Here is a 15,164-nt window from a genome sequence, read left to right as displayed (position 1 = left end):
TTCTATATATACGGAGATAAAAATTTTACCCTATACTATATACAGCTTCTATGTTGTTATAGAGTACCTTTGTTTGACATTTAGCATTACAGTCAAATCCATACTGAGTGAGCGTCTGAGGGTGACTACGGGAATATCTATACGGAGATTTAAATTGTACCCTATAATATATATACTTGCTATCTTGTTATCCAGTACCCTTTTTTTCAACATTTTGTATTATGGTCAAATCCAGAGTGAGCGTCTGAGGGTGACTCCAGAAATATATACCGAGATCTCACATTTGCCCAACATTGTATACAGCTCTACGCTTCTGATACAGTACCCTTTTTTGCTATTTTGATTCTGGTGTAATCCATAATGAGCCTGTGAACATCTGTCTGTTACTCCGGAAATCTAGTTGGAGATTTAAGATTACACCAACACTGTATACAGCTGTACGCTTGTGATACATTACCCATTTACTGCTTTTTATATTCTTGTCTAATCCATACTGGGCCTGAGAGCATTTGTGTCTGTCTCCTGAAATATATACGGAGATTCAGAATGTTTAAACTATACTATATATACCTTGTATCTGGTGATACTGTACCCTTTTTCAACTTTTTATATTATTGTGTAATCCATACTGAGCCTGTGAGCATCTGTGTATGATTCATGAAATATATACGGAGATTTACAATTATCCCTAGACTGTATATAGAGCTGTACGCTTCTGATACAGTACCATATATCTGCTGGTATTTTGGGTACATTTTCACAAAAATTAGTAAGTATGGTGGAAGAGGCTGTGGGCGTGGGGGGCCAGCTGGTACTGATGGTGGTGGTGGTGCATCTGCTGGTAGTGCCAAAAGCACAATAGCAGCTAAGGCAGGAGGTGTTGAGCCTGCGTCATGGTCTGGCTCCGGAAGGCCTGTAAGGCTCCCTTTTCTGGGAGTAGGTAAACTGCTTTTAAAGCCGGAGCATCAGGAACTGGTTTCGCTTTACATTGCTGAAACAGCCTCCAGCTCTATCGCCTCCTCTTCTGAAAGTTTCAAAAAATACAAGCACTGAGTCATCAGTGCAGGCTTCTGGTCAGGAGCAACCCCTTTCCTTGGGTCCTTCACCCACACCAAAAGTGAAGGATGCGTCAGCCCACACTTCAGATTACGCCATGGAGCTCTTTTCACATACCATGTCTGGGTTCATTCTAAATGGGGCACATTATATATGGAGCATTATTTGGGCCCATCATACACTGGAGCATCATCCATGAGGCCCATCATATACTGGAGCATTCCAAATGGGGGACATCAGACACTGGAGCAGCATCTATGGGGCCCATTATACACTGGAGCATTAGAAATGGGGCCCATTATATATGGAGCATTATTTGGGCCCATAACACACTGGATCATCATCCATGGAGACCATCATACATTGTAGCATTATGTGGAGCTCTTCATATACTGTATGGAACATTATGTGGGACCAATTATTCTGTATGGAGAAATAAAGGGGGCTCATTCTGTATGGCTCACCATGTGGTGGCCATAATACTGTATGGAGTTATATACTGTCCCTTTTTTGAGCTATTGTAGAATTTAAAATACATATCCGTCATGTCATGTAAGAAGTGAAGTATTTTTCATTGTACTATACCTATATTTCTGTGCCGTATCGGAGCATCATGAATTGTGGTATGTGTTAAAGGGGCCCACTGACACTCTTTCGCCCGGGGCACACGAAAACCTGGAGCCAGCCCTACCCCCCCACAACTTTAGCCAAATAAACCCCAGTTTTCAATGTGTAACTATTATTAAAGTAAATTAAGGTTGACAAGCTTAAGTAATAAGAATTGATGATGTTGGCATTGAAATGGGCACTGTAGGTGTGTTTCCTGTCCTCCTCTCACTGCCGACTTTGCTTCCACATTGACTTGCATTGGGTTTCGTGTTTGTCGGACCCCCGACTTTTCACTATAGTCGGCCGATTTCGATCAACTCGACTTTTGAGAAAGTCTGGTTTCATGAAACCCGACTCGACCCTAAAAAAGGTAAAGTCGCTCATCTCTACTCATCAGTATGCAGTTAGTGGACAACCCCTTTAAGCCTCTTTCCTCTAGTCATTACTAAGTTGGAGGGGACCAGGATGAGCGGTTTTGTAGCGCGTCCTGTAAGCATGTCCAAGTAGTGCTCCGCCTTTGATGCTATGGATTGCTGCCTCTATATACAGTGCCGTGCACTTTCACGATCTTCCTCTTTCAGGACTTCCAGGCTTACATTACCAGGAGCCTGCTGGAGAAGGAATTGCTCTATTTTGCCTACGACGTCTTTGGAATTCCCTTTGTGGACCCTGTAAGTCTTTTAATTCATTCTTATTATCCGAAAGATTGACGATCGCCGTGCACGTTTCCGTCCCTGCCCCACATACACGACTCTCCGACCCCATATCACGGACCATACTAATAGAATGTGTTCTCCTCCCAGGATACATGGACGCCTGAAAGTGTCATACCTAAAAGACTGAAAGAAAAACAAAGGTAAGAGCTCGGGCCTCGTATATACGGAATGTAATAAAGGGACCAAAGAGACCACTATGGGACCCCTGGAGTACAGAACCCCTTTGTGTTGATTTTGTCCCCATTTTATTGATGGTGGTAAACAGGACATAGAGTAAGTCTGGCCTAAACCAAGAGATTTTTTGTTTTTAGAGTGAAATGCGTCAAATTTATTAACCCAATAGTAGAATACCCGCGGCTTTGCTCAATAGAGGGTTGTTTTTTGGGCGGCATTTTAAAAACAGTCCTTAGTATTATGACCTGTTAGTATTCACCTGACACTGATAAGAGATATAATAGGATGAATAGTAAATACAGCGCAGCCCTCACACAGTATTACTATGACCTGAAGGAGCTCGCATCTCGGTAATGAAAACCGCCTCACAGGCAGACTTGTCTAGTTGCCCATAGCAACCAATCAGAGCTCAGCTTTCACTTTACCTCAGCAGCTTCAGTGATGAAAGCTCCCTGTATAGTTGGCAATAATGCCAATCTTACTATGAGGCATTTTTCATCTGACCAATATTGCTGCTCAGTAATGTGCGTCCGTGTGCGTGGGGTGTATCCATCTGAGTGTGTTTGCATGCGTGTGTGTGGTGTGCATGTGGTATTTGTGGGGTGGTGCTGGTGTTGTGTGTGTCTAGAGTGGTCTGGTGTTTGTGTGGTGTGTTGTGGCATTTGTGTGGTGTTGTGCTTGTCGGTTGGTGTATGTGTGATATTTGTATTGTGTTTGTGAAATGTTGGTGTGTGGTGGAGCGGCCCCTTTAGCGGCAACTCTTTGGCGCCGTCGCTATAGTCCATCCCTGTCAGTCACAACTGTTTAAACTTTCACCTTCACATTCTCCATTATATGTATAGGGCCTGACTTCTGTGGCCCCAATCTCATGACGGGGTGACGCTAGCGAGATTTAACATTCGCAGTATTCTGCTCTTGTGGGTGGAGAGGGGGTGTGCCAAATTTCATCCAAATTGGGCGAGAACTGTGGATTTGTATAGAGCGGGCTACTACAGATTGAGTTTGGTATATATAAATTCATGACCTTATAATTTAACAGTGCATCATATAGGCCCGGGGGGGTGTATTGAGCGGGCTCCGGAGCTGAGCCTGCACCATACAGGGGGACTAAATAATAGTGTGAAAATCAATAAGAAAAATGTTTTTAAAAGTTTAAAAAGAGAAAAAAAAAATATTTTGCAACCCTCCCAACCCACCTATTTTTCCCAATTCTGATATCAGAAGAGAAATCCATGAAAATCTTAAATAAAAAAAAAATCAATGCTCCAGAATCGCCGCTTTTCGGTCCCCCTGAAAAATGCACTGAAAAGCGATCAAAACGTCACATATACCTCAAATTGATGGCAATACAAATTACAGCCTGGCGAGCAAAAATAAAACACTACCCTCCGACAGGAAAAAAGAAAAGTTACGGTTCTCAGAAAATGGCAACACCACAAGAAAATTTTAGGGTTTTTTTTTTTTTTTTACAATGTTTATATTTTTCATATAAAAAAAAAAAATATTTTCAAGTTTGGTGTCGCGAGAATCATACTAGCCTCAGGGATTATGTTGACAGGTCCTTTCCACTTCGCAATGACCACCAACATGGCACAACTAATGGAATAATAGTGGGGTGTGTTTTTTTTTTTTTTTAATTTTTTTTTTTACTCTTCACCCAACTTTTAAAATTTATTTTCCAGTGTTTGTTTATTACATGGTAAAATTTCATGCCGTCATTCAAAACTACGGCTCGTCCAAACAATAAACAAGCATCCATATGGCTCTGACAACATTAAAAAATAAAACGTTATGGTTTTAAGAAGGCTTCCTCCTGATAAATTTGTCCCCCGATGCTGTAAAGACTTTATAACTGGAGGAGACTATGTTCTAGAGTTTGGACCATCGGTATGTGCACACGTTGCAGTTTTGGCTGCGGATTTTTCCATGCGGATTTGGCTGAATCTGCAGGTAAAATTACCTCCATTTTATCTGCGGATATAGTGCAGATTTACTGCGGATTTTGTGCGGCTTTCCCCTTCGTTTTTAGACCTGCGGATTCCTATAATGGAAGAGGTGTAAAAACGCTGCAGATTCCGCACAAAGAATTGACATGCTGCGGAAAATAAACCGCAGCAAATCTTCACGGAGTTTTCCGCAGCATGTGAACAGCGGATTTGGTTTTCCATAGGGTTACATGGTACCGTAAACCGCATGCAAATCCGCTGCGGATCCGCAGCCAAATCTGCAATGTGTGCACAGACCCTCAGAAGGAAATTCCTAAAAACATGGCTTTTTCTTGTATGTTCCAGAGTGGAGCGAGAAACTGCGGCCAGAATATCGGAGGAGATCGGGAACCTGATGAAGGAGATTGAGAATCTGGTGGAAGAAAAGACCAAAGAGACCTTTGATTTATCGAACACCGTAAGAGAAGGTAGGAGGCCCCGTATGACCCTGGTTAGAAACCCAAATCGGCCTCAGTAATAAACTGACAAGTTACAGAATTAAAGGGTTTTTATGGTTCCAAGATAGCCCTGTTCAGTGGCTGCAAATTCTGCATTTTCCTCACCCTCCTGTTCTTGTCTACAGCAATGATGTGATGTCGACAGCACTGCAGCCGATCGCGCAGCTCATTAGCTCTGCCCGAGTACATAGCACGAGCCTCTCATAGCTACTGAGCTCAGTTATTGGCACTGGACTCATGGAGTCGGGTAATGAGTTTTCCAAAACGTGAAAATGTCTTTGAAATGGAATCTATAAGCAGCTTTGGTTATGTAATCTGAGCGCATCGTGATGTAGGGATTGAGAGCCTGATTCCAGTGATGTCACTTACCAGGCTTTATGAATACAATGTGTATCATCAGCAGGAGCTGATCACTGGAGCCCTGTGCATCCTAGTTCACCGACCCCACCACCACTGATTGGCAGCTTTCTGGCAATATACAGTGTACACAGAAAGCTGCGAATCAGTGATGTGTTCGGGGTTATACAGAGCTCCACATTCAGAGCTCTGCTGGATCTGCAGCAGGGAAAACTGTGATATCACACAAGTACACTAAGTGATACATCGCAGGAATCAGGGTCTCTGCCCCTGCATTATGCTGCTGTCAGATTACATATCAAAAACCCTGCTAAGAGATTTCCTTTACAGTCCACAGAACAAGTCAATTTCTGGTAGTGATTTTTATCTGCAGCATGTGAACGAGCTTTGGTAAAATCTCATCTACTTTGCGGCTACTGTGATTTGCACATTTATCTGGACAGACAATTTACAGAATTTGTGCAATACTTTTTTTTACAGTAAAGCTGCACCTAAAACTTAGATTTGATCTTGCACAGGGTTTACTAGAAATTAGGGGGCTCCGTGCGACCACTGTTAGGTTTTGGGCATTCACATTACTGGTAGCCGACATCTTGAGCCGGTACATAGATCCATTCTATGGGGCTCCAAAACAATGTTTTAGGAGGGACTGTTCAAAAATGACAGAAGACCAAAATGAAAAGATAATCTTGCTGCGCCAACCATGGCAAGTAAACCTGTTAATGAGCTTTGCGGTATTAAAAGGATGACTGGCTTGGGTCTGGCAATATTCGTGTATCTGGGCTCATTAAAGGGGTTGTCCACTGATGTGCCCTCTGAGTAAGAACAAACAGTGTCTTCCAGCTCAGACAGCACAGGACCACTGCAGTTAATCTATGGCCAGTGATTGGCTGCAGAGTAGTGTTGAGCGAATGGGGTCTGATAAGGTGTTATCTAAGCATGCTCGGGTCCTAACCAAGTGACTTCGGCGAGCTTGAATAATATATTCGAGTCCCCATGGCTGCATGTCTCGCGGCCTAACAAACAAGCAATCCCTTATGTGTTGTGGCTGTCTAACGGCCATGAGACTTGCAGCCACAAGAACTCGAACATATTTTTTGAGCGCGCCAAAGACACTCGGATAGCGCCCGAGCATGCTCAGATAACACCTTATCTGACCCCATTCGCTCATCACTATTGTAGATGTTACCTGACATCTGTTGGAAGAAGTGGGGAATATGGGCAGCCTTGGGGAGTGATAAATGTTTCCATAGGCCCAGCCTTTGAATAAGAGGCATGGGACAGACCACCCATTTAAAGCGTCAGACATTTATCTGCCTCCAAGTAGTGAGTGATTTCCTTCCTCCTTGGAGGGAGCTAAGATTTGCATCCCGTTCATGATCCGCAGTCTTGTTCCGCAGGAGGCCCCGTTTTATTTGATGAAGTCAGTGTAGTGATGACCTCCAAGACCTTGAATGGATCGCAGAGAGTAGTGACGGACGGAGTGATCTCTGAAGACGAATGTCGGGAACTGCTGCGACTTACTAATGTAAGTGTTCCTCTCCATGGAAAATGATAAGCGTGGAGTTTAAAAACGGAAAACCTCACCTGCACCTTGTCTGTCTGTGTCCTAGGCTGCGGCCTCAGCCGGTGACGGATATCGGGGCACCACGTCTCCTCATACCCCGAATGAGAAGTTTCACGGGGTGACTGTGTACAAGGCGCTGAAGGTAAATCTGCATGTCTTAGTACCTGCACGAGGACGCCCCCTGTTGGTGATCACAGGGAATAATCTGGAGAACGAATTCCTTCTTTTTTTTTTTTTGTTTGGGGGTCTGCGCTGCTGAATATTTAACCTGTGCCATATGTGAATTGCTTGAAGCTGGGGCAAGAAGGAAAAGTCCCGCTGAAGAGCGCTCACCTCTACTACAACGTCACCGAGAAGGTCAGGCGCGTGGTGGAGTCGTATTTCCGCCTGGATTCTCCGCTCTACTTTTCTTATTCTCACCTGGTCTGCCGAACAGCCATCGAAGGTGAGGTTACTGGTCTGGGACTATGTGCAGCACCCGTCCATACTGGTTCCGTGCCAATATGAGCCGAAACTTTGGGATTTAATTTTAAATTGTTCTGCTGCGACATTGGGGGTTCATGTTGTAAAGTGAGGGCTTTTCAATAAGACTTGCCAAGATCTGACACCTGGGAATCCCATCAATCCATGCTGAAGCCCCTTTAGTATTTTCCTTGCACAACTTTGATCTAGTAGTGCAGGGAACATCATTCACATAAATAAAGAGGTGCTGCAGTTCCCCTGCACTGCGACCCCCTGCATTCTCAGGTGCTGTGAGTTTTGGACCCAGATGATATTCTAGTAATCGGTCTTTCCTTTATTCTGACCTGACCATGCATTGGAGCCGGCAGCACCTCTTTACTTTTGCCGTAACGCTCTTCATCTTTGTCCTCTATTATCCGGGGGAAACATCCCTACAGTCCATCTCTTCCTGTGAGGAGCACTGATGGGGAAAAAAAAAATCTATAGCATAGATGATAAATGGTTGATTGCAAGGGGTCCGACTGCTGAGATAACCCACTGATTTTGAGAATGAGGTCCCAAAATGCATGGTGAAAGTGATGCAGTAGTGAAAATGTCCATTCACATTCTCAGTAATGCTTCCTTTACACAGGGGACTTTGGGGCTCTCAGTAAGGTCTCAGGAGCCGGAGTCCCCAGCAACCATACATTAAACATCAATCCTGTGGGCAGGTGATAAGAGGATCTTTGGATTTGCCATAAAATCTTTCTCATAGCTTTCATTGGGGCACGCAGGAGACGATGGATCCAGTCCAACAACACCACCGCTATGGCCTACATCAACCACCAAGGAGGATCTCGCAATCGACAAGCAATTCCAGAGGTGTTCTCACCAGGGCATCTTGTGATTGTGTCTGGATGCCATCAGGTCGACATCTGGAGTTCCCCAGCGAAGACTGTTGGATTTAGGGACCACTTTCGCCGTCGTTAACCCCTCGTGGCTTAGGGCGTCTGCAGCCCAGTTGTCCACGCCCAGGATGTGGACTGCTGAAATAGCTGGGATTCTTGATTTTTGCCCAGTCTAGGGCCTGATGTAGGCCATGGTGGTGACGTCGTCGAACTGGACCCATGAATGAAGCGGCCAAGAAGGTCTGCATGTGAGAAGACTCCCTCGAAGGCAAACGCTCCCATTGATGTGTTTAGGCTTAAAACACTGGAACTTAATTGTACTTCACCTTTAAATTCCACGTCAGGAGATGAGCGGTGTGCTCAGCAACCACTTTCTAGGTATCGATATGTGCCCCCGCCCCCCCAAAAAATATCATGCACCTGTCTTTTTAGTTAGTTGGTGCAGGACAGCTGGCAAGACCTGGTCAGTGGCGATCAGCAACACATCGGCAGCACATCTCAATGTGGAAGTGAGACGTGCCGGACAATCCCTTTTAAATGTGTTCCTTTAAGTGATAAAAAAAAAAACCCGTGAACTAATGGTTTTGTTATCGGTTCATGTGAACGTAACCTTAAACTTATGACAACGATTTAAAGATCTGTGTGTGTGTCAGGCCTTGTCCTAAGTGCGGAGACAGTGATCCCCAATCCATATCCGTTACATTTCTAGAAAAACAAGACGACCGTCAGGATTTGAGCCACCCCGTACATGCGGACAACTGCATTCTGAAAGCCGAAGCCATGATGTGCGTAAAGGAGCATCCTGCATATACGTTCCGGGATTACAGGTGATGATCCTGGATTTATATAGCGCTAACGTACTCGGTAGCGCTGTACGCATGCTGTATTTGCAGCCAGGATAGAGCGCTCTGACATGGGAATAAATGTACAGGGCATTTCAGGTCACCGGCGTATCTATCCTCATAAATTATCTATGTTTTCATTAACACTTCATGGCATAAAGTACTGAGCAATCTCTTTAATCTGGTCTCTGATAATCCACTAAATCTCATAATCCTACACTTGTTTCCAGCACAGACGCTCAAGTCTCTGGCCACTTTTTTTTTTTTTTTTTTTTTTTTAGAAAGTTTCAGTGATGGATCTGTAGCCTCAGCACTTATACGTGTAACTGCATGTCTGTAAGGGAGATCATATAAGGCAGAGGGATGGGTTGTATTCTAAGGAATGGATTCTCCTAAGGCTAAGTTGACATGCGGAGACAAACTCCAGCCAAAACGTGACCTGCACCAATAACACATGTATGTAGCCGTCGTGCTGAGTGGTTATCGGGGGACATTGTGCCCCCTTCTGTTACATGTTCATGGAATCACCCAGGCTTCGGAGAAATGCACAGCCCCTGCTCTCTCCGCACTTTCCTCTCCTATTGGCTCCTATGAATCTGTGATAACATTGTAGGGAGAAAGCGATTATGTATTTTTCGACTAATTTATTAGATTAATTACTGACCCCCCCCCCCCCCTCTCCCTCTTAATTTTATTCTTTCAGCGCCATATTGTATCTAAATGGTGATTTTGAAGGGGGACAATTCTATTTTACAGAATTGGATGCAAAAACCATCACTGTAAGTATTGGGTGCACCATTCTTTTTAGGATGGAAAAAAACTGTACGAGTAGACAGTGTGGAAAACTGATTGTGGGAATTTTGGAAAGACTGAATTTGTTAGAAACTTGTCTTTTAGTTTTCAAAATTTGTCAGGCACTTTAATTGCCTGTAGATCAGTGGTTGTTTGAGTGGTTCTGGTCTCCCCACAATCACCTAATGGACCCCAAACAGTGTGCAACTCGGTAGAGGGAGAGCATGCACAATGGAAAGTATAGGGTGACGAAGCTTGACCTTGTTTTGTACCTGAGCTCCTGTCTGCTGAGCTGCACACTGTTCAGGGGTCTGTTGAGCGATCAGTGGAGGTCTCAGGACCCATACCTGGAATAATCTGCAGACAGTTTAAGTATCTGCTTAATTATCAAAAACAAGTTCAAAATTTAGTTACAATTTAAAGGAATTGACCCAAAATGTTGTTCTGCTGTGCGTCCAAATGAATGATGTTTCTGTGACTTCCTCCGCAGGCCGAGATAAAACCACAGTGTGGACGGATGGTGGGGTTCTCATCCGGAGCCGAAAATCCTCATGGTGTGAAAGCCGTTACTAAAGGACAGAGGTGCGCTGTGGCTTTATGGTTTACCCTGGATCCCAGGCACAATGAGAGAGTAAGTAGAGTGGATCTATTAAGTCAAAATTGAAGTGCCCCTCTGTTGTCCCTTTGTTCATCCCCACCGCCCCCACAGTGTCTTTTTATGGACAGTTTACATCACTTACTAAATGAGGACCCACGGGGTCCATGGGATTATTCTTCATCTTAAACCCTAGCCATCAGCTGATTTTTTTGGGGGAAGTTGTGTGCGCCTGCACCTTCCTGTCTGGCAGCAGCTGCTGAGTGATAAATGGGGTATTACATGGTGCCCACCCATGATCGGGCACAGTGGGAGCTGCTCTCTGCAGTGTCCCTGTTCTCTGGCTAATGGACAGGGGTCCTGAAATGGAAAACGTCTTGTAAGAAAACAGCTTAGAGAGTTTTTTTCTTACTGGATGGCCAGAAAACTCCTTAAAAAATAAGACTTTAATGTTATTGGACAATATCGGCTCTAACTGATGTACCTTGTGAGGCATATTTCTGCTTTTCATTCTTCCTAGGAGCGAATTCAAGCAGACGACTTGATAAAGATGCTGTTTGGTCCAGAAGAAACAAACGTATTCCCCGGCAATGAATCCGTGAAGAAATCAGAAACGCGAGATGGTGTGGTCACCCCTCCGGAACCCCCCACAGGCCCCGATTCGGACCCCCCTAAAGAAGGTGTACTCGGACCCCCTTTAGACTCTCCTAAAACAAAAACGGAATTATAACACTAACTCGGACCTCATGCTGCGGACTGCTGCCTTACTCAATCTGTGAATCAGGGAGCCACATTTCCACAGATCCTCTCTATCAGCAGAACCAAAAAGAGACAACCATTAAGGTCTCCGTCTAGACATTTTGTTTTGCCATTTTTTACAATTTTTTTTTTTTCATATTATTATTTTGACTGTCAGGAGGTAGCCAAATTCTTCAGTCTGCCCGAAGAACTTGAACATTTCCAGAATATTTGTTGGTTTGTGGCAAAGCTGATATTTTTCTTCATTTTTTTTGTTTTTGCCCCTTGCAATATTATGTTGGAAAATGAATTTTATTTAAATGTAAAAAAAGAATCCATATAACAGGTGCTAACTTTTCTTACATCACGACTGTGCAATATTCCTCATGGTCTAAGGTTGGGGGTTGCTCGTAGCAGGAGAGGATTTAGGCCTTGGCTGGATGAACAATTCTATTTCACCCACTTGAATGATTCATTGATTTTTGGATTGGACTTGGTGACGTCATGTGGAGACTGAGGTTGGATATGACATCAATGCAGAATGGACAGGCGAGACATTCCCATACTCACAGATACAACGATTTGCGTTTTATTATCAGTCTGCATGCACACGGAGTGGATTTGCTGTGGACTTTCCACAGAGGTTTGTGTGCAGAAAATCCGCTGTGGAACAGACAAGTCGTGCGGATTCCAAAATCTGACGCATGTCTGTTGTGTACGCGAATTCTAACCGTGAAATTTGTGGATAATAATTCTGCATCGGATTAGCTGCCGTTTTGTACCACATACCACATTTCTGTTTTTCTTCTGTTCTATACGCAAAGCGTGAGACACGAAAGTATGAAAACTGGCCTAATCCACATAGTGTCACTTTGTTAATTTCCGGTGAAATGTATTTTGCCCTTTCCAGCCTCCTATAGTTTAGGCTCTATTCATTATCGCATTAGCGCTTGTTTTTTTTTTTTTTTTTTTTTTTTGTGTGTGCTCACCTAGTTGACAATTTGCAATTTAAAAAAAAAAAAAAAAAAAAAAGTCCTATGATTTGTCCCAAATCTGCTCCAGCTCCCCCTTTCTGTCTTGGAATGATTTTAGTCTATAAATGTGGCATATTGTTTTTTGCCATTTTGCAAAATGTGCACTTTTTATGCAAAAAAAAAAAAAAGTTGACTTTGCGCAAATTTCATGAAGAATTCGGCAACGAATAACTCAAGGCAAGACAAAAATAGGAATGTGATGAGGGTGGTCAATCAAATGATGAGGGTGATCAATGAGTGGAACAGGCGACCACGAGAGGTGTGGAGTTCTCCTTCAATGGAAGTCTTCAAGCAGAGTCTGCACAGACATCTGTCTGAGGTGGCTTCGTGAATCCTGCTTTGAGCAGGGGGTTGGACACGATGACCCTGGAGGTCCCTTCCGACTCTAACATTGTGTTGCCTTTGTGTTTCAGTTCTTTTACCAATTTTATAATCGCTGCAATTTTGCCAAACCCTCAGCTGTGAGAAGTCTGTATAGGTTTTCAGTCTGAACTGAAGCATAAATTATATTAGGAAGTGGCAAATGTTTTAATTATGTAATGAATGTGTCTCCACATCCAATGTCAGGTCAGGCTAAATAGCGGAAATATAGTCTGCTCTCAGTCCAATTTATACAGCCAAATTCCAAAAAGCAAATAGGAAGCTAAATGCCTTAAAATGCAATTTTATTTAAATAAATACTAAAATCAATAACAGAAAAAAATTAAATACGTTGATATACTTCAAATGAGGGCAAACATGTGCAAAAGACAGGCCTAGATAGAGGTACATATGGGTTTTAAATAAACATATATTTGGATCCTAAGTAAAAAGTGCTACAGGAGTATTTATAGGGGGTGTATCTTATATTAGTAAATGAAGCCTAATAATAAAGGCTTCCTTTATAACAATCTCCTTTAGGTATCTCCATATTACAAATGCACAGTAAAAAATCCTAAATCAAAAAAACCTCAAAGGGTTACAGGCCAGCTAAATTCCTATCTCCAGAGGCCACACAGCATACATCAGCTGTAAATAAGCGCATAATACAGTGCATTTGATCATATCACTTGTTACTGGCCAGATAAAGAAGAGGAAAAAGTAGCTGCTGCAGATAGAGTATAGTACCTTATCAGCCTGGGCACCCCTGACACGCGTTTCGCTGTTTGAGCTTCTTCCAGAGGGAGCGTGCGTGCCGTCTGACTGCGCCCCAACTCAGATCTATTTATTGTCAGTCGTTTCCCCCAGAGAGACTCACTCCTACTCTCTAATGGGATATTTAACAATATGCCTATGAAAGTGTCTGCCCTATGATAATTATGTGTCGTCGATACTGTTACTGAGCACCCAATCCTATTGATCTTGACTCAGTGTGGCATTTTGGACTGGAGGTTTTTTTTGTCTAGATTTTGGTCTTGTATCCATGGTTTTGATTTGTCAATTCATCAATTGGGACTTTTTGCAGAAATTACTCCAGACCCCCTCCCGGGCCCACTTTGGAGTTTTTTCTTTTTTGTTTTCTTTGCATGCTAGAATTTTGTAGCGGATATGTTGGTCACATGCAACTTTTTTTTTTTTTGTAAAAAGACGCAAAAAAAGTTAAAAACAAAGATAAAAGCCTTTTTTTTATCCTTTTTGCACAAATTTTCATGAAGAACGTCCCCCTTTTGGAAGTATTTGGCACAAAAAACATTTTTTTTTTTTTTTTTTTTTTTTTTTAAATACAGTCTTCTAAATAGACTTTTTTCTTTTATTTGCACCTAGTTTAGTTATGTGTTTTCCAAGTAATGAAAAATTCAGATTTAGAGCTCATTCACACGTCTGATGTTCTCGTACGAGCGCTGTCCATGTATATTACAGATGGCACTCGCACCTGTGATAGCCTATGGCGCCATTCACATGTCCTTGAATATTGCGGAGACATCAGATTTTGATCTGTGTGTCGGATCAAAATCGGCTTTGCAAGTCTATGGATCCGTGAAAAAAAATCGCACGTTCAGTGCGATTTTCACGGACTGTCACAAAAAAGGTATAGAAACTTTTTTTTCTTAACTTTTTTTTTGTTTGTTTTCTCCATGTCCAAGAAAAACTCATGACACTCCGGCCACATTCTGTTCAAACTGTTATCAAAGTCTGATAAAAAAAAAATATTTTTTTCTTGTATATGTCAAATATTCCTTGGTATTTTCTCTCGTTATTTACCAGGTTCGGTACCAACCCAATGTACACTTGTATGCCCAGTCTGAAGTTGTATCTGTATAAATGACTTGCCTGTTCCAAATTCCCTCCCCGTTATTTAAGTGCCTTCATTCATATGACCACACCCAATAAATGGTTTTTTTTTTCTAAATCTGGCTGCTTGGGTTTTATTTTCACACTGCTTGTAATAGAATTTTTTTTAAAAAGTCACTTTAAAACCAACTTTTTAAGTGACCGAACAATCAATGGATAGCAATTTTACCCATTTAAAGGAATCTGCATGTTATTCCATCAGTGTCAGCTAGAGGGCAGCACATTTCCGTTGATTATGGACGGCTGTAGCGCGATGTCGCCTTTGTCTTCTACATGTCGGGAGGATATGCTGCTAATTTTTTGGAACAGCCAGTAGCGACAAAGAAAAAAAAAATCCAGGTTGAGTTTGCATAGAATTTTAAGCTCCGGTGTGAATTTTACAATTTGCAGGATGTCAATTTCCGCTGTGGATTTTTATTAGAGATTTCATCCCTTTTGGTGTAGAGAGATGAAATCGATGGTAAATCCACGGTAAGGAGTTTTCATTAAAAAATGACATTTTTCAAGCAGAAAATGGTTCATGTAACACTTTTTGGGGTATGTACACATACTTTTTCCAGGCAAATCCACTTCAAAACCCATCAGAAAAAGCGTTAAATTCTGCCGCTTTGAAGACGCTCC

At 42.7% G+C, this 15,164-nt stretch overlaps 1 protein-coding gene across 1 annotated transcript in view; it reads left to right on the top strand.

The window, feature by feature from the left end:
* P3H1 (prolyl 3-hydroxylase 1) overlaps nucleotides 1-14,601 on the top strand; it is a 42,026-nt gene extending 27,425 nt beyond the window's left edge. Inside the window, exons 6-15 of the mRNA XM_073585493.1 lie at nucleotides 2,247-2,336; nucleotides 2,469-2,521; nucleotides 4,847-4,968; nucleotides 6,756-6,883; nucleotides 6,969-7,064; nucleotides 7,217-7,367; nucleotides 8,981-9,098; nucleotides 9,817-9,892; nucleotides 10,396-10,536; nucleotides 11,021-14,601. Of these exons, the coding sequence (XP_073441594.1) occupies nucleotides 2,247-2,336; nucleotides 2,469-2,521; nucleotides 4,847-4,968; nucleotides 6,756-6,883; nucleotides 6,969-7,064; nucleotides 7,217-7,367; nucleotides 8,981-9,098; nucleotides 9,817-9,892; nucleotides 10,396-10,536; nucleotides 11,021-11,230 (1,185 nt within the window). The 3' untranslated portion in view covers nucleotides 11,231-14,601. The remainder of the gene's footprint in view (nucleotides 1-2,246; nucleotides 2,337-2,468; nucleotides 2,522-4,846; nucleotides 4,969-6,755; nucleotides 6,884-6,968; nucleotides 7,065-7,216; nucleotides 7,368-8,980; nucleotides 9,099-9,816; nucleotides 9,893-10,395; nucleotides 10,537-11,020) is intronic.
* Nucleotides 14,602-15,164: the final 563 nt, after the last annotated feature.

Source organism: Dendrobates tinctorius, unplaced genomic scaffold, assembly GCF_039654945.1.
Source record: "Dendrobates tinctorius isolate UK_male_01 unplaced genomic scaffold, ASM3965494v1 ptg000086l, whole genome shotgun sequence".
NCBI classification, from domain to species: Eukaryota; Metazoa; Chordata; class Amphibia; order Anura; family Dendrobatidae; genus Dendrobates; species Dendrobates tinctorius.
Note: the sequence above shows the minus strand (reverse complement) of the source record. Positions and strands in the feature narration are given on the sequence as shown.